Source organism: Hakea prostrata, chromosome 1 (assembly GCF_041222555.1).
Source record: "Hakea prostrata isolate BN-2017 chromosome 1, UWA_Hpros_2, whole genome shotgun sequence".
NCBI lineage: Eukaryota > Viridiplantae > Streptophyta > Magnoliopsida > Proteales > Proteaceae > Hakea > Hakea prostrata.
Window position 1 is genome coordinate 46195759 of NC_142600.1, and position 22812 is coordinate 46218570.

Genomic DNA, 22812 nt, shown 5'->3' on the forward strand with positions numbered 1-22812 from the left:
ATGAAATTTTATGCGGTGGTTTTTGGTTCATCTCTAACTGGAGCGGCACAAAAGTGGTTTTCTAACCTCCCCTCGGGAAGGATCGTAAACTTTGACGAATTGGCGTGCCAATTCATAGGGCGATTCCAGAGTGGGATACAGGTCATAAAAACGGAAGAAACCTTGTTTACTGTCAAACAAGGAAAGAACGAATCGATCGAGAGAGTTTCTGAAAAGATTCAACAAAGTGACGATGGAGATAGAAAACTTGGATGAACAAGTAGCCGTAACCGCTCTATTCACAGGACTCACAAATCGGAAACTCCTGGAGTTATTACTCCAGGATATACCCACGACTTATGCTGAGTTGGTACAGAGATGCTAGAAGCAAGCTGAAGTCATGGAGATTCTAGATGCGCGCCAAGGAGATAATAAAGTCTCCAATAAGGAACAAAAGGCTCCTGAGCAGAAGCAGAAGCCAAAAAAGAATGTTCGCGATCGGGTTGGAAGATCCCAACCTTGGCGCCAAAGATCCCCCGGTAGAAGTGAGTACACTCCATTGAATGCTCCTCGGGCTGATATTTTGAATATCCTCAAAAGAAAAAATATTTTGAAGTGGCAGCCTAAAATTCTTTTGAAACCCGGAGAGCAGCAGGATCGGGAAAAGTATTGCCGATTCCACAAGGACTATGGTCATAATACTAATGACTGTCGTCATCTGAAGGCAGATATTGAAAGATTGATATCTCAGGGACATCTGTCCAGTTTTGTTAGCAGGAGAAGGGAGGAGCCACGTGGGCCACGTGCGGCTGCCCCTAAAAGGGATCGTTCGGTTAGTTCAGAACGATCGAGGGAGGCCCCGAAGTCTAAAAAAGGCAAGGAGGTGATTGAAGCTGCTACTCGGTCACCGATCCTTACCATCTTCGGGGGACCAGAGCCCGAATCATTCCGGAGTCTGAAAACTAAATCCAAATTTGTTGGAGCCGGAGGGTCGCAGAAGCGGAAGAAGCTGAATGGTGAAGATTCTATCACCTTTAGCGAAGAAGACGAAAGAGACGTTTGTTTACCTCATGATGATGCTATAGTCATCAAGGTAGAGATTGCACGGCGGGAAGTGCATAGAGTTTTGATTGATACAGGGTCTGCAGCTGACCTAATTTCCTACGAAGTGTATCAAAAATTGAAGGTGGATCAGACTTGATGAAACCTTCATCTACACACCTATATGGCTTTGCAGGGTCATCTGCAGTAGCGGAAGGATCGGTTCAGTTGGATCTATCCATTGGAAGTTTTCCTAAAGAAACAACTGTCCGAATCAATTTTTTGGTGGTTCGAGAACTACCAGCCTATAATATGATTCTCGGGCGACCATCTTTATCCAAGATAGGTGCTATTGTTTCAACAAAGCACCTGAAGATAAAATTCCCGATCGATATGGGAATCGGTCAAGTCTCCTCCGACCGTAAGATCTCTCGGCAGTGTTATGTTGCCTATTTAAAAGACAAGGAGGGTCCGAAGAAGGTTACTGCCCTCCCCATAGAAGTTCGAGATGATCGGGAAGAGACGGAGATGCAAAGGCCCGAACTAGTGGAGAAACTGGAGCAAATCCAGCTATGTACCGAGGATGAGAAAAAGATTACTTATATCGGGTCTGAACAGTTGGAAGAGTTTAAAGATGAGTTGAAGTTATTTCTTCAACGGAATAAAGATGTATTCGCATGGTCTCGCCGAGGACATGCTCGGGATCGATCGGGCCATTGCAGAGCACAAACTCTGGATAGACCCTAAGGCGAAACCAGTGATACAGAGAAGAAGAAATTTCTCTATTGAAAATATGAAGCCGTTCGGAACGAAGTTGAAAAACTTAAGAATTCTGGTTTCATAGAACCAATCGAGTGCCCAACTTGGTTGGCCAACGTGGTGATGGTGAAAAAGGCGAATGGGAAGTGGAGGATGTGTACAGACTACACGGATCTAAACAAAGCTTGCCCAAAAGATTGCTACCCGTTGCCTCGGATTGACCTCTTGATAGATGCTATCGCAGGATATGAAACTTTAAGTTTCATGGATGCCTACTCAGTGGTATAATCAGATCCTTATGAATAAGGAGGATGAGAAGTATACGGCTTTCATGACTGATCGTGAAAGCTATTATTACAAGGTCATGCCTTTTGGCCTGAAGAATGCAGGAGCAACATATCGAGGGCCGTCAACAAGATTTTCAAAGAGCCGATAGGAAAGAATGTTGAAGCATATGTTGACGACATGCTGGTGAAAAGCTTTACAAAAGCAAATCACATTGCAGATTTGATCGAGGTTTTCTCAAGATCGAGGAAACATCAAATGAAGTTGAACCCAGAAAAATGTGCCTTTGGAGTCTCCTCGGGCAAATTCTTGGGTTTCATGGTATCACAGAGGGGAATTGAGGCTAATCCTGCCAAAATTCAAGCTCTGATTGATATGGAGGCTCCCAAAACCGTTCGGGATGTACAATGTTTGACAGGAGAGTTGCTGCCTTAAATCGATTTATCTCCAAGTCCTGGAGAAAAATGTTTGCCTTTCTTCAAGGCGCTTAAAGACCCGAAGGGCGTAAGGAAGCAAAGTGTATCGAAGAGTGCCGAAAAGCTTTCGAGGAATTAAAAGAAGCACTTGGACAACCACCGATCCCGTCCATACCGGAGAAGGGGGAAATATTACAGCTATATCTAGCGACATCCCTTTCGGCGGTCGGTGCAAGACTTGTTCGGGAGAAAGATAAGAAACAAGTGGCCGATTTACTATGTAAGCCACGTGTTGCTAGATGCGGAGACGAGATATTCGCAGATTGAGAAGGCTGCTCGGCTCTCATGATGGCCGCCAGAAGCTAAGGCCATATTTTCGGGCTCATCCAATTGAGGTATTTACAACTTTTCCTCTTAATAAAGTTCTTAACAAACCCGATTTGTCTAGAAGGATGGTATCCTGGTCGGTTGAGCTAAGTGAGTTCCAAGTGAGCTTTAAGCCCGTAACCGCAATCAAGGCTCGTGCATTAGCCGACTTTGTAGTAGAAACTACGCACCAAAGTGGAACCCAACATTGAGGATCCCATTATACCAACCACTTGGGAGGTAAATGTGGATGGTTCGAGTAATAAAGACGGAGCAAAGCGCTGGAATTCTATTAAAAAGTCCAGCAGGATTTATTATTCGATATGCTTTAAGATTCGCATTTGATGCAAGTAATAATGAAGCGGAATATGAGGCCTCGATAGCAGGACTTCGGTTGTCAAAGGCATTAGCTATTGCAGATGTTACTATTTATAGTGACTCTCGACTTATAGTCAACCAAGTCCAGGGGGAGTATGGCATTAAAGAACCACGCTTGCAAAAATATCGGGAGATAGTGCAGGCATTTCAAAACCAATTTCGGAATTTGAAGATATCTCGATTTCGAGGAATGAAAATTCAAAGTGGCGGATGAGCTATCCCGACTAGCCAATGCCAAGGAAAAGAATCTAGACCCTTCGGTCTACATTGAAGAGGTAACTTTTCCAAGTTATCATGAGAAAGAAATTTCTTATATTGAAGCAGAACGTTCTTTGGATGGATCCAATAATCAAATATCCGAGAGATGACAAGTTACCCGAGGATCCAAGAGAGGCAAGGTTGATCAAGATTCGATCAGCTAGATTTGTCATTCGAATGGGAGACTATACAAAAGATCTTATGCTGGACCCCTTATGAGATGTATAGGCCCCGAAGGAGCAAAATCAGCTTTGGCCGAGGTTCATGAAGGAATTTGTGGCGCTCACATGGGCGGCAGAGCCCCGGCCCACAAAATTCTAAGACTTGGGTTATATTGGCCTAAGATCCAAGAGGCTGCTATGGACTACGTTCGTCGATGTAGTAACTGTCAAATTCATGCTACAATATCGAAGCGCCCGGCGGAAATTATGACTTCAATTCTAAATCCCATTCCCTTTGCAATGTGGGGAATTGATATCATGGGCAAATTCACCAAGGCATCGGGCGGACGGGAATATCTCGATAGTAGCAATTGATTACTTCACAAAATGGGTAGAAGCCGGTGCAATCGGCGACAATTACTCGAGAAAAAGTGGAGAAATTTGTGCTTGAATCAATCATATATCGCTTTGGGATTCCAAAGATAATTGTCACCGACCATGGTACTCGGCCCGACCGTCCACAATTTGAGCAATTCTGTGGAACATATATGATCGAGCATCATATGTCCTCAGTGGCATACCCCCAAAGCAATGGCCAGGTAGAGGTTACTAACCGAACACTACTGGAAGGAATAAAGAGAAGACTCGAAGCTGACAAAGCTTCTTGGGTCGAAGAACTACATAATGTACTGTGGGCTTATAGAACTACGGTTCGAACACCTACAGGAGAAACTCCATTCAGGTTGGCATATGGATCCGAAGCATTAGCACCTGTGGAGATAATGGCGGGGACATTACGGGATCGTGAGTTCGAGGAAAAAGCAAATGAATAAGGACTGCTTGATAGTCTTGATTTGTTGGACGAAGTTCGGGCAAAGGCAATAGCACGAACTCAACATTATCAAAGAAGGATAGCGTCTCATTATAATACTCGAGTGAAGAATTGTCGGTACTTAGCCGGAGATTTGGTGTTGAGAAACACCCTAGCTTCCTACCCACGTCACCAAAGAAAGTTGGACCCTTCCCGGGAAGGACCTTATATGGTTGTGAAACCGGTCGGTTCAGGAGCTTCCAGGCTGAAGAACATTGATTCCCAGAAAGAGTTGGATCGTTCGTGGAATGCTAGGCATCTCAAAAAGTTTTATCCTTGAGGATGATTTCAATTTTGTTCGCGATGTAATCATTTTCAACTCAATCAATGCAATTTTTGGCTTTCAACAAACTATCTTTTGATTGGGGGGCATCATACACCACATTCAAGAACAAGATCCAACTATAAGGCATCGGATGAAAATTCGTGTGGGTCCTTCAACACTTCAACGCTTATGGAAAATCTTTCGAACTTTCTTAAGTCGGGGCATCGGATGAAAATCCGAGTGAGTTCCTTTTGCAAGGCGTCGATTTGAAACCCGAGTGAGTTCCTTCGAGACTTATTGAATTTTTGATTTATCCTTAAGTATAAGGCATCGGTTTAAAACCTGAGTGAGTTCCTTCTCAGACTTGTTGTATTTCTCCGGAAATCCTTAAGTATAAGGCATCGGTTTAAAACCCGAGTGAGTTCCTTCTCAGACTTATTGTATTTCTCCAGAAATCCTTAAGTATAAGGCATCGGTTTAAAACCCGAGTGAGTTCCTTCTCAGACTTATTGTATTTCTCCGGAAATCCTTAAGTAAAGGCATTGTTTCAGACAACTAAGACCTAATGCAACGGCGATTCAAGTGGCTAGCAAAGTTCAAGATAAAGTAATTTCTTATTTCTTCAGAAGATCCAAAGAGGCCAGTATCAAAACAATTACAACAGCTGGATACAATCTCTGATCAAAGAAGAAAGTCATTACAGGTGACTGTTAACAGGTTATACAAGATCGACGCGACTTTGCTAGAACAAACATATGAGTCAACCATTGGTTGGGAGTCAAGGAAAAGAAGAGAAGAAATGAGGATTACAAAAAAAAAAATTTCGATATTTAGAAAATCCTCCGCAATTTCATACTCTTTGTCCAGCTTGTCTAGGAGGAGAATGGTCCTCGACCAAACTCGCATTCGGCGCAAGCTCATCATAATTGACTTCTTCCAGCGGAGAATAAACAGGAGAATCTTCCAGATATTGCATAATATCTGGATCGGAAGGTGGAGGATCAATCTTATCTTTGGTCCAGTCGGGAGGAGGAATACCCAGGTCAGTAAATACTTCAGGATGGCAAATAGCACTGTAGGGAGTCGTATCAAAATGAGGATATTTCCTTAATATTGATTCCCATACTTCGTTCTCACCATCCCGAGACGCCCGCAAGTTATAAGCATTCAGCATATCAACAAAAGGCTTACTGTGTAAATACTTGAAGACGCAGGCTCTGCGAACATCAGTTGGAAGGGATTCCGGCAAAGGAACGACAGCTTGCCTTTCGGGTAATGTTCCAAATCCTTTAGCTCCTGACTTTCCAACTGTTCGCTCCAGTCGCTGAATTTTCTCCCTGGCATCATCCAAGTCCGACCGAAGACGACCAGTCATCGAATTCTTTTCTCCCGCCACCTCCCAAGCTAGATTCCGAAGGCGAGCAATCTCAACATCTTTAGCTTCAGAGATTCCCGAAGCCTAGAAACTTCATTGCTCAACCTATCGAGTCTAGTAATTGCTTCCACTTGGTTGTGGAAGTTACAAAGAAGACTCCCGCAAACAACTTTCGAGTTAGCGAGGAGCGAGAAAAGTAATTTTTCAGAATCGGGAGGATAATGAAGAAAGACTTACATCACCAAGTGACTTCGTAAAGACTTCATCCGGAAGTTTGGAAAGAACTGCGCTCTCGAAGTCATTCGAGCAACAAGACACCATTCCAACGCTCTGTCAAACTCGTTTGACACTAATTCGGGCGAAGGATGAGAAGGATGAACTACATCAAGCAAAGGCTGAGCTTCATCACTTGTCACCCGACGGCGCTTCCTGGTGGCAAAATCCTCCAACTCGAAGGAGAGGAGGAGGATGCCAAACAAGCACTAGAGTTAGAAATAGGAGCAGCCCCCGCCGGGACCACACCTTCATCGACGCCAACATAGTTGCCTCGGATGCCCGAAGAGTCTTCTTCGGGGGTGCACCAACAGAGCTCACCAACCAGAGAGTTCCGGCAGCACCATCGGCAACGGAGTGATCAAGATCTTCCCGGGAAAGACGAGCGATCACTTCGGGCAAAGGAGGCGTAGGGACGGCATCAACGGAAGCTGCGAGGAATCGACTTGAAGATTCATCGCCAGCAGCCGCCTTACGCTTGGAGGATTGACTAGCTGAAACCACCGCACTGGCCCCAACCACGACCGACGCAACCTTTTTCTTGCAAGATTTTGCTCTGATAAAGTTCGGGTTGATCTTGGGAGCCACTATGCAAAACAACAAAAAAACCAACCGTATCAAGACAGTAAATAAATGACAAGCAACAATGGGGAAACCCTAGTTTTCTAAAGCTTCGATGCACCAACAACCTAAACCCCAAGTATAACTACTCGTGCGGTTTACTTCGGGGGAAGTGGGGAAAGAGATGAGAAATCAAAAAACTCACTTGTTCGGAAATGGATAGAGCCGTCGTTGGAGTACGAGGAATACGGAAGCGAGCCGAAGGACGAAAGGTTGCTTTGGCACTTTAGCAAATCTATCTTGCAGAAGTCAGGATAGATGGAGAGTACCCACAAAGGCTTTAAATAGCCTAAAGTATAAGACGACGGTTGAAGGCTAAGGACAACCGACGACCCAGATCGAAACGACGCTTCGAAATCCGCAAAAAGCAAGATCAACGGTCGAAGAGATGCCACATGGAAACATGTGGAAGCGAGCACCTGATGCAGAGAAACCTCCAATCGTCGCACTGCCATTAAAATAATGGATGCATTTCCGATTCATTGGAAACAGTGAATGGTATACAAAAGCAGGAAAACGTTTGAACTTCGCAGAAGGGAAACGTGCGGACTTGGCAATAAATGAAGTAGTGGGGAAGATTAACGCATCTTCCCGAAACGCATCTTCACAATATTTCCATAAGATCATTATTCGGCGAGGAATGAAAAGTTAAGTGATAAGTTTTATCATTAATACTTTGATATTCAAGGCAAGACTTCGGCAAGAGACGGGGAAATTTTGAGGCCAACATGAGAAAAGAAATGTCTATTCATTAAATTGAGGGTACATCTTTACAAAAGAACAACTCCCTAAGCCTTTTCTTCATTGTTGCCCGAGGGACCCTGGTCGGGATGACTTTTCTCAGGACCATGCGAAGAGCCTTCCTCAAGAGTGGCATCGGCTGAATCCTCTACAGCAACAACTTGAGACTCGGCTTGTGATTTCTCCCTCGGAAGTGCCGGCTCGTCATCTAGATATGCCTCATATTGAGGGTTAGCTGGAAAAGGACCATCTTCTCCCTGAGCCCAGTCTGGGAGATCCATACCAACTTTCCCGAAGACCTCTAAGTGGCATACCTCGCGAAAAGGAGCAGTGTCGAAGTCAGGGATCGTTCCAAGGATCTGCTCCCAAACGTCGTTCCGCCCCCATGCGATAAGCCCGAATGTTGTAGAAACCTAGCAATTTGGAGAAAGGTACGCTGTTCGGGTATTTCCGAATGCACTCCTTCCGAAGGTCTGGCTTTATATGCTCAGGGCTTGCTAGGGATTGCCAACTTCGGATGTTCTTCGAGCTCCCTACTTTTGATTTCAAGGCTGTCACCAAACAACGTGGCAGCTGCCTTTTGCTTCCTGGCCTCGCGCTCGGCAACAGAGACACGAATTCTCGAAGCTTCAAGAGCTTCCTTGAGGGAGATCACTTCTTCCTCATGCTTTTTCTGCAGCTCCACGGTAGCTGCAGCATCGGATGGTCTATTTCAGAATTGGCCTTGGCCAATTTCTCTTCACAAGTTTGCAAAGCAAGGAGTCTGGTGCGACCAACCCGGCTCAATGCTTCCATGTGTTGATAAAAGCTCAACACAAGCATTCCCGGGAAGACGGAAGATATCGGAAGAAGTCATAAGAAATTATGAAAACATAAGTAAGCAAGAAGACCATTACCTTGTAGATTGACTAACAAGGGAGGTGTCATCCAGGGCTTCAAACTCCTTGCGATCGAAGGAGCAAGACCGAGGGAGCTCCACTCTGCAGCTTTCTCGAGATCCCGAGTGACCCCGTCGGTCATCTTCGGGGTCCACCGGGGGATGAAGACCTCCTCACCATCCGTCGAAGCTTTGGATTTTTTGTTGGAGGGAGCATCAATTGTGTCATGCCTCCTCTTGGTTCGGACGGAGGAAGAGACGTTAGCCCTCTCCACCATTGGTTTCTTCCCTTTACCCGAAGCATCAGCTACAGGCCTGATATTCTTGATACCCCTGTAAGAGGGATCGGGAGAGGGAAGAGAAGCCTCTTGATCTGTAGTCAAGACCCTGGGTGATCGTTGCTCGGCTGTCACAACGGCCCTAGCGGCCTTCACCCGCGAGGCTTTCGTGGTTCGTTCGGGGAGGCACCGCAAAGAAGAAGGACAAGAATCGGAATTCAAGACATATCACTTCAGTCAAATCAAAGGATGATGGTTAGAAGCTCACAATGAGCCAAGCCCCAGTATTGAAGGATGGAGTTATACTCCATTTCATATCCATGTATCTCTTGATACCACGGAATGGATTTGATCTTCCTGATGGCCGCCTCGTCTTCTTTGGATAAGGGAAGGCCCCGGTTACTTTCGGACGAAGAAGTAAACCTCCTCTAGGTGGTCGGGAAGTTAAGATCTGATGGAGGCGCTCGACAGAAAAAGTATCGTTCGCGCCATCTTTTGTGGTTAGAAGGGCAAGTTCTTTTGACAAGGATACTGCCCCTCCAATCAAGTTCAGCCTTATTGCGTTTGGAAAGAAAGACCCATCTGGGAGGATGGGAGATAGAAAGAACATGAAAATGTACAAAAAGAGAAAGAGATGGCGTGATGCCAAGCTCAAAACACAAACCCAAGAAGCCGACGATGAGACGCCAGCTATTGGGGAGGAGCATTCCGGGACAAATGTTCCAGTGATTCAAAACTGCGGAGAATAAAGGATTAAAAACGGGAAAGCGAACCCCACTTTCCAATGCATCTATGTACAGAGAAAATTCACCCGAAAGGGATGAATCAACCCTCTCATCAGGGTGGGGAGCCCTAACCTGATAAGAGGAAGGAAGGTCAAAATCTTGGACAGCTGAAAGAAGTGTTTCTCCATTGTAAATGGAAGGAACAGAGCCAGGTCCACCATTGGACCCGGAGGTTTGAGGCTGCCTAGAAGAATCGACGATCTTGGAAGATCCAGACTCGACAAGGACAGGGGGAAGTTTCGGTTTTTCTTTCAAAACCTTTTTGAGAAACTTCAGCGAACTCCCCGCCAGAGGACGGTTAGGGTTTTGTTATCACTATCCGACTGCTCGGGAGCAGGAGAAGCAAAAGCATCATCGCTATCACCAGCATGGGGTACTAAAGAAGCCCTATCGTCCGCCATTACTCGTTTCAAGAAACTACAAAAAGAAAAGACCAAGAAACTTACTGATTTAGTGAGACGGAAGCTTGAGAGCAGGAAGGCGCGAAGCAGACAACAAAGGTTCAAATTCTAGACAGGAAGAATGAAACCTACGAGGACAACGAACCGCTTTTAAAACTCCCGCACGAGTGTTCGGGAATCTGAACGATCGAGGTTGATTCAAAATCAACGATCAAGATTGAAAGACGTTTTGAAAGTTTGAACTCACGAATCCGAAATAGGCGTTCGGAAACCGTCGCTTGGATGACGTGAGCCACGACAGATCAACTGCAACGGAGATACGTGGCCTTACACTCACAACGCTCGAGGAAAAGTGACCACCGCATTAAATGTGATATGACATTTAATGAAGCACGCAGAGATCATCACCGACGACGAACCCGAGTTAAAAACCAAGCCCTCGGGATCGGCCGAACGCTTGGTCTGGGGGGCTCGTGATATGGAGAGTTTATGATCAGACCGGGTTCATACCTGGTCCGACCCTCGACCCCGGTCGAGACGGAGAAAACCCAATCGCTCCCGAGCGAACCGGATCCAGAAGATGGCTTGCTGAAGAAGAAAGATTATTCGGCTGCAAGCGTGCCCTAATCTTACTTATGGATTAGGGTAATCACCCTGATGACAGCAGACTCAAACTGACGGCTGCGGATAATCATCATCAAAGGGATAATTATCGCGTAACCTAACGGTTATCTCAGGAGTCCTCTACTAGCCCAAACTAGTAGAAGTCTATCGCTCAACGGATCTCATTCATAAGATCCAACGACTACCCGAAGAAGGCTCGAGTGCATCCAACGAAGGAGATTCAAAGGTACACTCTATATAAACCTCACTACCATACAAGGTGAGGGATGGATCAATCGATCAAAAAGAATACTATCTGAGACTCTGGTTAAGATACATACTGATAGATCAAAACTATCAGCATCCTGCTATCTAGATCACCTTTCCCGTTTCTTCATTCATTAGCTCTGTGCTTCTAGCAGAGCCGTTTGTGATTAAGTTCATCAATTGACTTAGCCTTCGGAGGTGGACTCCCGACCCCAGCGGTCGGGCCACATCTGACGCTTTCGTTTTGCAGGACATCACGTGAAGATCCAAGGGCTGAGCAGATTTTGGACGCATCACTATACAACTCTTCATTATATTTAAATTTATATATCTAGCAACTATATACTAATTTGATTTTATAATACAGGAGTATTATTAGAATCAGAAATTTCAAAGATACATGAGCTTAGAAAGGTTCCTCCATGTAAACATTGTGGAGCAAAGAAATATGAATACGAAACACCTTCTTTTTGTTGCTCTAGTGGAAGTGTTATTTTGGTATCTCCGATAATTCCAAATGAATTACATGATTTATTCATCTCCCAATCATCTGAGGCAATTGAATTTCGGAGATTCATACGAGCTTACAATGGCTATTTTCATTCACATCGTTTGGAGTTCATGTAGATAGAGAACTAGCAAATGGAAAAGATGGTATATACACTTTTAGAGCTCAAGGCCAAGTATATCATGAACTACCTTCCATCATTCCAGAAGAGGATAAGCCATGTTATTTACAACTATATTTTTATGATACGGATAATGAACTTCAAAATAGGATGAAGGTATTAAATGATTCTAAACTCAGAGAACCCATAGTTTTGAAACTGATGAAAATTCTATCGAATAATCTGTATGCATGGTTCTTTAGAAGCCTCAAAGATTTACCTTCGTTGGAGAATAATGAAATAATCATTAAAAGTGATGTACTCCTTGATCAAAGGGTTTATAATGCACCATCAGTAGATCAAGTAGCTGCTATTTGGGTTGTAGGAAATAATCCAAACAAGAAGCAGAGATGTGATATAGTAATTGAAGGGCATTCTGGTACAAGACATCGAGTGAAACATTATTATGGTTGTTATGATGCATTACAATATCCACTTCTGTTTCCAAACGGAGAAGTTGGTTGGCATAGGAATATTAAGAAAAAAGGTCAGCCATGTACAATTATACAAGATATTCAAAGTGAGGAGTCAATACTTAATAGAGAAGAAGATGTTGAAGGTAATGTTACAATTTAAATTTAAATTTTTTTCCAAAATACTCAATACTAAATAATATATATAATATAATAATAATAATGTGCGATATTATTTAATGTAGGATTTGATGAGAGTAAGAAGAACAGAATATCTCCAAGAGCATATTATTGCCAAAAGCTTCAAATAAAAGAAAATGGTTCTTCAATTCTTTTACATGCTGGTCGATTGCTTCATCAATTTGTTGTTGATATGTATATTAAAATTGAAGCAACGAGGCTGGATTTTTTCCGACCAAGGCAGTCTAATATTCGTGCAGAATTATATCAGGGAATAGTTGATAGTGTTGTAGCTGGAGAAACGCGAGGTGACCAAGTTGGAAGAAGATTTGTGTTACCTGCATCTTTATTGGAGGACCAAGAGATATGCGTAGAAGGTATCTTGATGCTATATCTATAGTACAAAAATTTGGAAAACCAGATCTTTTTATCACTATGACATGCAATCCTGAATGGGTGGAGATTAAAGAAGAATTGAAACAAGGTCAGATCCCGCAAGATAGACCAGATCTTACTGCAAGGATATTTCGAGCAAAACTACATGATTTGAAGGATCAGCTGTTCAAAAAGAACATTTTTGGTTTGGTGGCGGCACATGTGCATGTTGTAGAATTTCAAAAACGGTGCCTTCCACATGCACACATCTTGATAGTTTTACATAAAGATTATAAGATAACAAATGCTGATCATTTTGATAGATATGTTTGTGCAGAAATACCTGATCCAAACAAATATCCAACTTTACATGAAAAAGTAGTCAAGCATATGATGCACGGGCCGTGTGGAGATTTAAATAGAAAGAATGCATGTATGAGGGATAGAGTATGTAAGAATCGATATCCACGTTTATATAATCAAGATACCATGCAAGGCAAAGATTCTTATCCTCTTTACAGAAGAAGAAATAACGGAAGACAAGTTAAAGTGCGGAGACATTATTTGGATAATAGGTGGGTTGTTCCCTATAATCCCTACCTTTTAACAAGATATGGTTGTCACATCAATGTTGAGATTTGTTCTGGATTAAAGGCAGTGAATTACCTATATAAGTATGTTTACAAAGGGCATGATCGTGTAGCAGTTGCTTTATCACATGACAATGGAGCATATATGATAGATGAGATTAAGCAATTTCGAGATGCTAGATGGGTATCTGCACAAGAAGCAATGTGGCGAATTTTTGAGTTCAACTTGAACAAAATGTTCCCGTATGTCATAAATTTACAATTGCATCTGCCAGACCAACATATGGTATGGTATTGGGAGAAACAAAACTTGAAGAACGTTATTCATTCTGACAATACACATAAAACAATGCTGACAGAATTCTTTAGAATGAATATTCAATCTATAGATGCTAGAAAATATCTTTATAGAGAATTTCTAGAGCATTACGTATGGCAACAACAAGGGAAATGCTGGACTAAAAGGAAGATTAAAGAATCAATAGGCCGTGTTAATTCAACAAAGCCTTCCAAAGGAGAAAGGTTCTACTTAAGATTGTTGCTGAATCATGTAAGAGGACCCACTTCCTTTGAAGATTTAATGTCTCTGGAAGGTATTCAATACTCTTCTTTCAAAGAGGCTGCTCAACATCGGGGACTTTTCAAAACTGATAATGCAATTTCGGAGTGTTTACAAGAATCGGCTTCTTTTCAAATGCCCATAATAGTTCGTAAACTTTTTGCGATGATGCTTGTTTATTGCGAACCGAGAGATGTTAGAAAATTATGGAATGATCATTATGAAGCCCTGTCAGAAGACATTCAAAGAACTGGTGCAGATTTTGAATATCAAACTACAGAAATAATTAGAAGTATCAATGACTTCTTGCAAAAGGGGGAAAAGTACAAAAGATTATGATTTACCACAAATGAAAGAAAATCCCAATCATTTGCATGAGAAGCATCTAAGAGAAGTTGCAGAAGAGTATGATATCGAAATTCCTTCTGAAGATTTAAATGCAAGTAATAACTTGAATCCACAACAATTGAGTGCGTACAATCTAATTTTGGAACATGTGAAGGATAATTTGTGTAGCATTTTTTTTATTGATGGGCCTGGAGATACAGGAAAAACATATTTATATTGTGCTCTTTTAGCAAAGATAAGATCAAATAATCATATTGCTTTGGCAACGGCAACTTCGGGAGTAGCAACTGCAATAATGCCAGGAGGTCGTACAGCACATTCAAGATTTAAAATCCCAATCAATATCACTGATTCAAGTGTTTGTAATTTCTCAAAGCAAAGTGCAATAGCTAAATTAATAAGAGAAGCAAAACTTATAATATGGGATGAGGCTCCAATGGCAAAAAGACAAGCAATTGAAGCGGTTGATAGAACATTGCAAGATATAATGGGCAACAAAGATTCTTTTGGAGGAAAAATCGTAGTTTTTGGAGGAGATTTTAGACCGGTACTACTAGTGGTTCCTAGAGCTACTAGAAATGAGACTGTGGATGCAAGTTTGGTAATGTCATACTTATGGCCAAAAATGAAAAAGTTGCAATTGCAAACTAACATGAGGGCAATAACTGATTCATATTTTAGTGAATTCCTATTACGGATTGGGAATGGAGAAGAACAAACAGAATCAGGAGATTTTATTCGAATCCCAGATGAAATGGTGATTAAATACATGAATGAAGAAACTTCTGAAGATGAACTAATCAATGCAGTATTTCCTTCATTACAACAATGTGTAGATTCAGCTGAATATGTTACGAATAGAGCAATCCTAGCAACCAAGAATGATATTGTTGACAAGTTAAATAAGAAACTTATTTTGCAATTTCCTGGCGAAGCTGTTACATATTATAGCTTTGATTCAGCAACTGATGATGCAAATACTCAATATCCAGATGAGTTCCTCAACGCATTGGCTCCAAATGGAGTTCCACCACATAAGTTAGTTTTGAAGAAGAATTGTCCAATAATGTTGTTACGAAATTTAAGTCCTTCTCATGGAGAATGCAATGGTACATGTTTGGTATGTCGTCAATTGCAAAAAAATGTTATCTTAGCAGAGATTGCAGTGGGTCAATTTAAAGGTACTCTTGTTCCTATTCCAAGAATACCACTTTCTCCAGCAGAAAATGAAGGGTATCCATTTCATTTAAAGAGAGAGAAATTCCCTATCAGGTTGAGTTTTGCAATGACGATAAATAAGTCCCAAGGACAAACAATACCACATGTTGGAGTGTATCTTCCAGAACCTGTGTTTTCACATGGGCAATTGTACGTAGCATTATCAAGGGGTGTATCAATGAAAACAACGAAGGTTTTAGTAAAGAACGATAATGTTGTTGAAAGAGGTGGTTCTTACACAAAAAATGTGGTCTACAAAGAAGTTCTATTACCAAATAGGTATGATTACAAACTACTGCAACAAAATCATAAGTATATTTAGAACATGTGATAGTTATATATCCAAAATACTTTACATTTATATTTGTTGTATAATGTATAATTAATAGATAAATTTGTTTTGCAGAATGTGATTTTGATTTACTGAACAAACAGAACCGTGGTCCTAGAACAACCAATGCCAAAGGAGCTTTGATTCGTGAAGTTTACCTGACTGGATCTTTTGTAGCTGATGGTGAAAGTGATGGTAACTCCACAACTGCTGTAGTCAAGAGGGATGAATACAATCTTCCTGATTTTCCCACCAAATATGATCATGCTTTGTTCTTTGTCATTAAATCTTACAGTGAAGATGACGTTCATAAGAGCATCAAGTATAATGTCTGGGCAAGTACACCAAATGGAAATAAGAGGCTTGATAGTGCTTTTCAAGATGCGCAGGCAATAACCAGAGAAAGGCAGCAAGTGTTCAGTCTTCCTTTTCTTCTTGGTATGCATTATGTTAATGGGATGCAAAAGCTGCTTCTTCCTCCTCTTTTTTGTTTTTTGCCTTTTCTTTTGAACTATTAACTTTTCACATATTTTTCTCCTGTTGGTGTAGGTAAATGCAAGTGGTCTGTTCTGTGGGGTGGTTGGAATGGTTGGGGGGGGGGGCTTTAAAAAAAAAATGGGGGTTGGGGGGGGGGGCAAGGGGGGGGGGTAATTCCCCGGAAGGGGGGCAGAAAAAAAGAGGGGTAAAAAGGGCGGGGCGGGGCAAAAAAATTGGGGAAAAAAGGAAAAAGGGGGGGGGGTAAAGGGGGGGGCCCAGGGGGGGGGGGGAAAAAAAAAAAAATTTGGGGGAGAAAAGGAATGGGGATATGGGGGGGGGTTTTTTTTTTTTATTTTTTTTTTTTTTTGTTTTTTTTTTTTTTTTTTTTTTTTTTTTTTTTTTTTTTTGTTGGTGTGGTGGGGGTGTGTGTGGGAGAAATTATTTTGGTGGTGGGGGGTGGAATTTATTAATTTGATTAATAAATTAAATGCCCAAGGGCAATATTGGAAACTCACTATTAGGGCGGTTACAAAATAGGTTATATATTTTAGTAACCACCGCATTAGTGAGTAAGTAACGGAGTGATTCATTCGCACGAGCGAATCTCTCGAAGCAACGGCGGCTCCATCTCTCTCTCCCTCTCTCTAAGAATCGTGCAGACTTAGATTTTCTTCTTTGCTAGTATTTGATCTTCATTCCATTAATCCACGGCATTTGGGTTGTGGATATTATTCCCTTTCCCTGTGATTGTGGAATCTCGCCGGTAAACCTTTGGTGGTGGAACGAGAACGTGGATCTAGACTTCCATTTGTGAATACTTCAAGTAAGGGAAAGCGAATTCGGGTAAGGAATTTTTCCCCATCAATTAATTGAATTGAATTACTTTTGATGTATTTCCAACATTGGCATCGAGCCATTGGTTCCCACGTTTATTGTTCCTCCCCATTGTTTAATTTTATTGTATGGATCCAATGGGAGGATCAAGGGTTTATCTGAAACCCATGGGAGAATTGATAGGGTTTTTGGAAACCTTTTAATTTTGATTCGGATCGAGTGGGAGATCCTTGTGGATTTCCCTAATGGAGATTTGCATGAATTGATAATCCATGATGAAAATTTTTGTTTAAAATTTATTGTTGGATTTTTTTCATGTGTTTTTTGGATGATTTTTGAGTGAAAAAACGTGTTTTACCGTTTTTTTCCGTTCAAGAAAAATTGAAAAATCGCCGTTTTTTGGTCCTTTGTGGGACCGCGACAGGACGGTCGGCCGTCTATTATCGAGTGGTCACGGTGACCCAGGACGGAATTTCCGTGCGGGAGGCGGTCATCCGTCTGGTCCGAGAATGCCGAGACGGAATTTCCGTGCAGGCGGACCGCGGTCATCCGTCGATCACGAGAATGCCAGACGGAATTTCCGTGCGGCGAGACGGTCATCCGTCCGGGCATAAAAAGCGGACGGATAGGCTAGCGGACGGAATTCCGGCGGGACGGCGATCCGTGCGGGAGATGGATTTTTTTGGATATTGGTCTGTCCGATTCGGAATGTGTTTCTAACTTTTGGACACCAATGGCCCGACGATCTGTGTGATGTTTGGGCATTGAAGGCCTATTGGGGCCTAGTGGGAGCTAATGAGGTAGAAGTGTTACTGTGTGAACCACCTCATAGCTTTAACATGATTGCATGTTTTATTTTAATAAAACTATTTTTTTATTTATGGGTCTATCAATCATGTTTCTTGCCTGAGAATGAAGTTAGTGTATAAGTCTATGTGGGTTTGCATGAGAATTTGATTGAATGTTTTTTTAGCATCTCTTTTGGTTTAAGTGCTTATCCCATAGGTTGACTATGCTAGTGTGATTTGTTGTTGCATGAGTTGTGTTTTATGCTAGATTTATTGAACTCATTCTTGTATGTAATATCTCTAGAAAAATGGCTGCTACCAAGAGCATTGTTCTTGACCTCACTAAAGGAGATAAGCTGAATGAGAGGAATTATGACCTCCGGCACCGAAAGGTGCAATATCTCTGGAAGAGCGGGGATATGCTGGAAACCATAAACCGGACCATGAACCCACCGAGGAAGGTACCTTTGCATGACATCGCGGGGACCTTGATATATACAATGCTTGGAAGAGGAAAGACCGGGTAGCCGGGATTACAATCCACGAGCTCCATGAGGGATGACCTGATGCTTCGTTATGAGAAGCATAGGACTGCAAAGTCTTTGTGGGGAGGCTGTGAAGTTCCGGTATGGAGGGACTTCCACCACAAGAGGCCGCCAGCTCGGACTCACTTTTGGCGGTTATAAGATGCGCCGGGGTCACACCATGAGGCAGCATATAACCATCATGTCTAACATGATTAGTGAGTTGAGCGCATGTGGGCGCGAGAAGGCGATGAGGAGCAAGTCTCCATGGTCATCGGGTCATTGCCAAAGACTTGGGAGCATATGAAGATCTTCTTGACTCATGCTTGATGAGGTCAAGACTTTCGATCAAGCTGCCAAGCACCTTGAGCTTGATGAGGATCGGATGTTGGCCAATACCCCTCAAAGCGATGTATTTCTTCTGCTGAAGCCAGCACTAGTAAGGGTGCGGGCTTCAAGCGCAAGAGAGAGAAAGCTCAACCTCGGCGGTCCAAGCAAAGTAACCGGGGTGGGAACAAAAACAAGAGTGGGCCCAAGCGTTCAAGGGGGACTAGTCTTGGCAAGAAGAAATCAGCTTTGATTTGCTTCAAGTGCCGAAAGCTTTGGTCATTTTGCTCGTGATTGCACTTGAGCAAGAGGTATGTCTTGTGTGTTATACCTCATCTTGTTATGTAACAAGTTCTACTATGCTTGCTGAACTAAATCCTTTGTGGATTGTTGATTCGAGTGCGACAGAACACATAACAAGGGAACGCTCGAGCTTCGTGGAATACCGTCGTATTCCAAGAGGAAGCAAAAGGATAACGATGGGGAACAGCTCAAGCGTGGAGGTTCATGGCATAGGCACATGCAAATTAGTTTTGCGAGGTGGCCGACGTTGTTACTCCATGATGTCTTTGTATGCTCCGGACATTCGGCGAAATCTTGTTTACGTTATTTATCTTTTAAGACATGGTTTTAGAATTGTATTTGAAAACAATTCTTTGGTTTTTATATCTGGGTGATACAGTTTATGGTTATGGTTTTCTTGATAATGGTTTCATTGTATTGGATACAATTGATTATTCATTTAATTCTAGTAATGCTTTTGTTTGCCAAAATCTTGTGTGTATTGATTCTAATTTGTGGCATGCTAGACTAGGACATATTGGCTTAGATAGGATGAACAGGTTGGCAAGAGAAGGTCTCTTAGGCCAAGGTTCACTATCGATTTGCCAACTTTGTGAGTCATGTCTAGCGGGGAAAAGCAACTAGAAAACCATTTAAAAAGGCTTTGAGAGCCTCTCTTCCTTTAGAACTTATCCATTCGGATGTGTGTGGACCCATGAATGTGCATACTAGAAAAGGACAGTCATATTTCATCACATTCATAGATGACTATACAAGGTATGGTCACATTTATCTAATTTCTCATAAGTCGGAAGCTCTGGAATGTTTTAAGAAATTCATGAGCTTGGTTGAGAATCGATTAGATAAAAGGATTAAAACTCTTAGAACGGATAGAGGTAGAGAGTATCTCTCCGATATGTTCAAAGGGTTATGTGATGAAAAGGGGATATCTAGACAACTTACTATTCCGGGGGACTCCACGGACAAAATGGGGTTCTTTGAGAGGAGGAATAGAACCTTGCTAGACATGGTGAGATCCATGATGGCGCAGGCAAATCTACCCATCTCTTATTGGGGAGATGCTTTGCTTGGCTGCGGCCTATATCCTCAACGAGTTCCAACCAAATCGGTTCCTTCCACACCATATGAGTTGTGGACCGGAAGGAAGCAGATTTGAGTTACTTGCGCGCATGGGAATGTGCGGCATATGTTCACTCTACTTCTCGCCAATATGGAAAGCTTGGACCCAGAGGAAGAAAGTGTATCTTTGTGAGATATTCTGAACCCTCAAAGGGCCATGTCTTCATTGGACTAGATGAGAATGAGAGGAGAACGGAACTTGAGTCTAGGGATGCAACATTCTTGGAGAATGATTTTCCATCTCTTTCGGGAGTTAACAGAGAATCATCGGAATTCTTTGAGATACAAGATAGTGGTCTTGTCACTCCAGGGATTCAGATTCTGGATAATGAACCTGGGGTTCATCCAGAAGATCCTAGTGGGAGTGGGAGTGCAGATGTGATAGCTACCTTAGACGGTGAGCAATCTGACATGCACTTGCACCGTAGTAGGCGCGGGCTGGTTCCTCGTCGACGTTTCGACATAGAGGATGAAGCCTACATGGTAACTCTGAAGAGATCGATTGTGAGATGATTTCGGTCGATGAGCATGAACCAAAGAGCGTGCGAGGAAGCTCTTGCGGGGTCAAGCTCAAAGGAATGGTTAAAAGCAATAAAGGAAGAGTTGGAGTCGATGAAAGTTAATCATGTCTGGGACTTGGTTGACTTGCCGCCGAGCCGAAAGGCGATTGGGAACAAGTGGGTTCTCAAGATCAAAAGAAAGGCGGATGGATCTATTGAGAGATTCAAGGCTCGTTTAGTGGCTAAGGGCTACACCCAACGAGAGGGCGTTGATTATGAGGAAACTTTTTCCCCTGTGGTTAGGTTTGCCTCAATTCGCCTCATACTAGCCATTGTTGCTCGGTTGGACTTGGAGCTTTATCGGATGGATGTAAAAACTGCTTTTCTCAATGGAGAACTTGAGGAAGAGATCTATATGGATCAACCTCAAGGCTTTGAAGCACATGGACTTGAGCGCAAAGTGTGCAAGCTTAAGAAGTCCATATATGGCTTAAAGCAAGCATCTAGACGAGTGGAATGTGCGCTTCCACCAAGCTATGATGGAAAATGGTTTTTCCATGCTTGAGGAAGACCATTGTGTTTACACCAAGAGATACGATAATAATTATGTCATTACGACACTGTACGTAGATGACATACTTATGGCTAGCAATAGCAAGGAGCTATTGGAAACCATTAAGAAATGGTTGTCCTCCGTATTTGATATGAAGGACATGGGTGAAGCAAGCTATGTGCTTGGTGTCAAGATTGTCGAGAAATAGGCAAAAGAGATTCTTTGGGTTTATCTCAAGAGACCTATATTGACAATGTCTTGACGAGATACCAGATGCACTGCTGCAAACCAATTGATACTCCAGTGGAGAAGGGTTTGCATTTGAGCCTTGATATGGGTCCTAAGACTCCGGAGGAGAAAACCAAGATAGAAAGAGTTCCATATTCCGGTGCGGTGGGTAGCCTTATGTACGCTATGATGTGTACTAGGCCGGATATTTGTTATGCGGTGGGTTTGGTTAGTCGGTACCAATCAAACCCGGGCATAGAGAACCTTTGAAAGCGATCAAGAGGATATTGAGATATCTCGGAGGAACGAGTAACTACATGTTGTGTTACCAAGGATCGGATTTGCGGTTAGTTGGCTATAGTGATGCCGACTAGGCTGGAGACATCGATGAGCGCAAATCAACCTCTGGATATGCTTTCTTGCTGAATGGCGGGGCCATTTCGTGGTGTAGCAAGAAGCGAGGCTTGTATATCCCTCTCGACCATGGAAGCGAGTATGTGGCATGCTCAGCTGCGGTTCAAGAGGCTGTTTGGTTGAGAAGATTCCTTCGACATCTTTGGGATTGTGATGACATCCAAAGAGGCTGCCCTTGTCTCTTTGTGATAGTACGGCAGCTCTTAGCTATGTCAAGGACCCCAAGTATCATGGGAAAACCAAACATATACAGTTGAGATATCACTTTGTTAGAGACATTACATCAAGAAAGAAAGTTGTACTTAAGCACATATCTACTAGTTATCTACTAGTTTGATGGTAGCTGACCCTCTTACCAAACCTATAGCCAAGGATGTTTTTATTTCTCATGTAAAATCCTTGGGCTTGCGTAGATTGTGACTTATTTTTGTACTGAGACTTTCTTATTAATGAATAATATGAGTTCATTCCAGCATTTTTTGATTCACTTTCTGTGTGATTGTGTTTCTTCTAGCATAAAACATCATATGTCAATAGGCAAGAGAATGGCTCACTCACATGAGCATTCGCCTCTGGCGCCTTGGAGGCGAGCGAGAGATGAGACGGATTGTGAATGACTTTGTGTAGGTCAATTCATAATCATGATGTCGCCTTGATTTGGAATCAAGATGAGTTTCTCTATTGTGAAGAGAATCGACATGAATGTTCCCACTATTCATGTTGCCTATAGGAGCTAGGTGCGAGTACTTTATGTGGCGCTAGGGTGGCGACAATAAAGTAACTCGGGTTAGGCGCAAGGGGTTGCGACTGGACTAAGACCTGTATGGTGTTGAGATGGACATACGTTCTATTGTATATAGAATGCTCCACCATAGCACATATATCATACTATGTGTGCTTAGCGATCATTGGAAATGAGAGGATGGATCCCTGCTCCTCTCATTGTGTGAGTCCTGGACCTTATGGTCCATTAGTGTTCTTAGTGACTTTCGACGACATCATGAAACGAAGGGTTGATGTGGCTACTTTGGGGTGTTACCTATGGTCATGATAGATTCGACCT

General features: G+C 42.6%; 1 protein-coding gene across 1 annotated transcript; it reads left to right on the forward strand.

Moving 5' to 3' along the window:
• Window positions 1-11779: 11779 nt before the first annotated feature.
• On the forward strand, window positions 11780-14124 carry LOC149029040 (uncharacterized). The gene is made up of 3 exons (XM_089141035.1): window positions 11780-12227; window positions 12327-12638; window positions 12683-14124. Exons 1-3 carry the CDS (start codon window positions 11780-11782, stop codon window positions 14122-14124), a joined length of 2202 nt encoding a protein of 733 aa, XP_088997161.1.
• Window positions 14125-22812: the final 8688 nt, after the last annotated feature.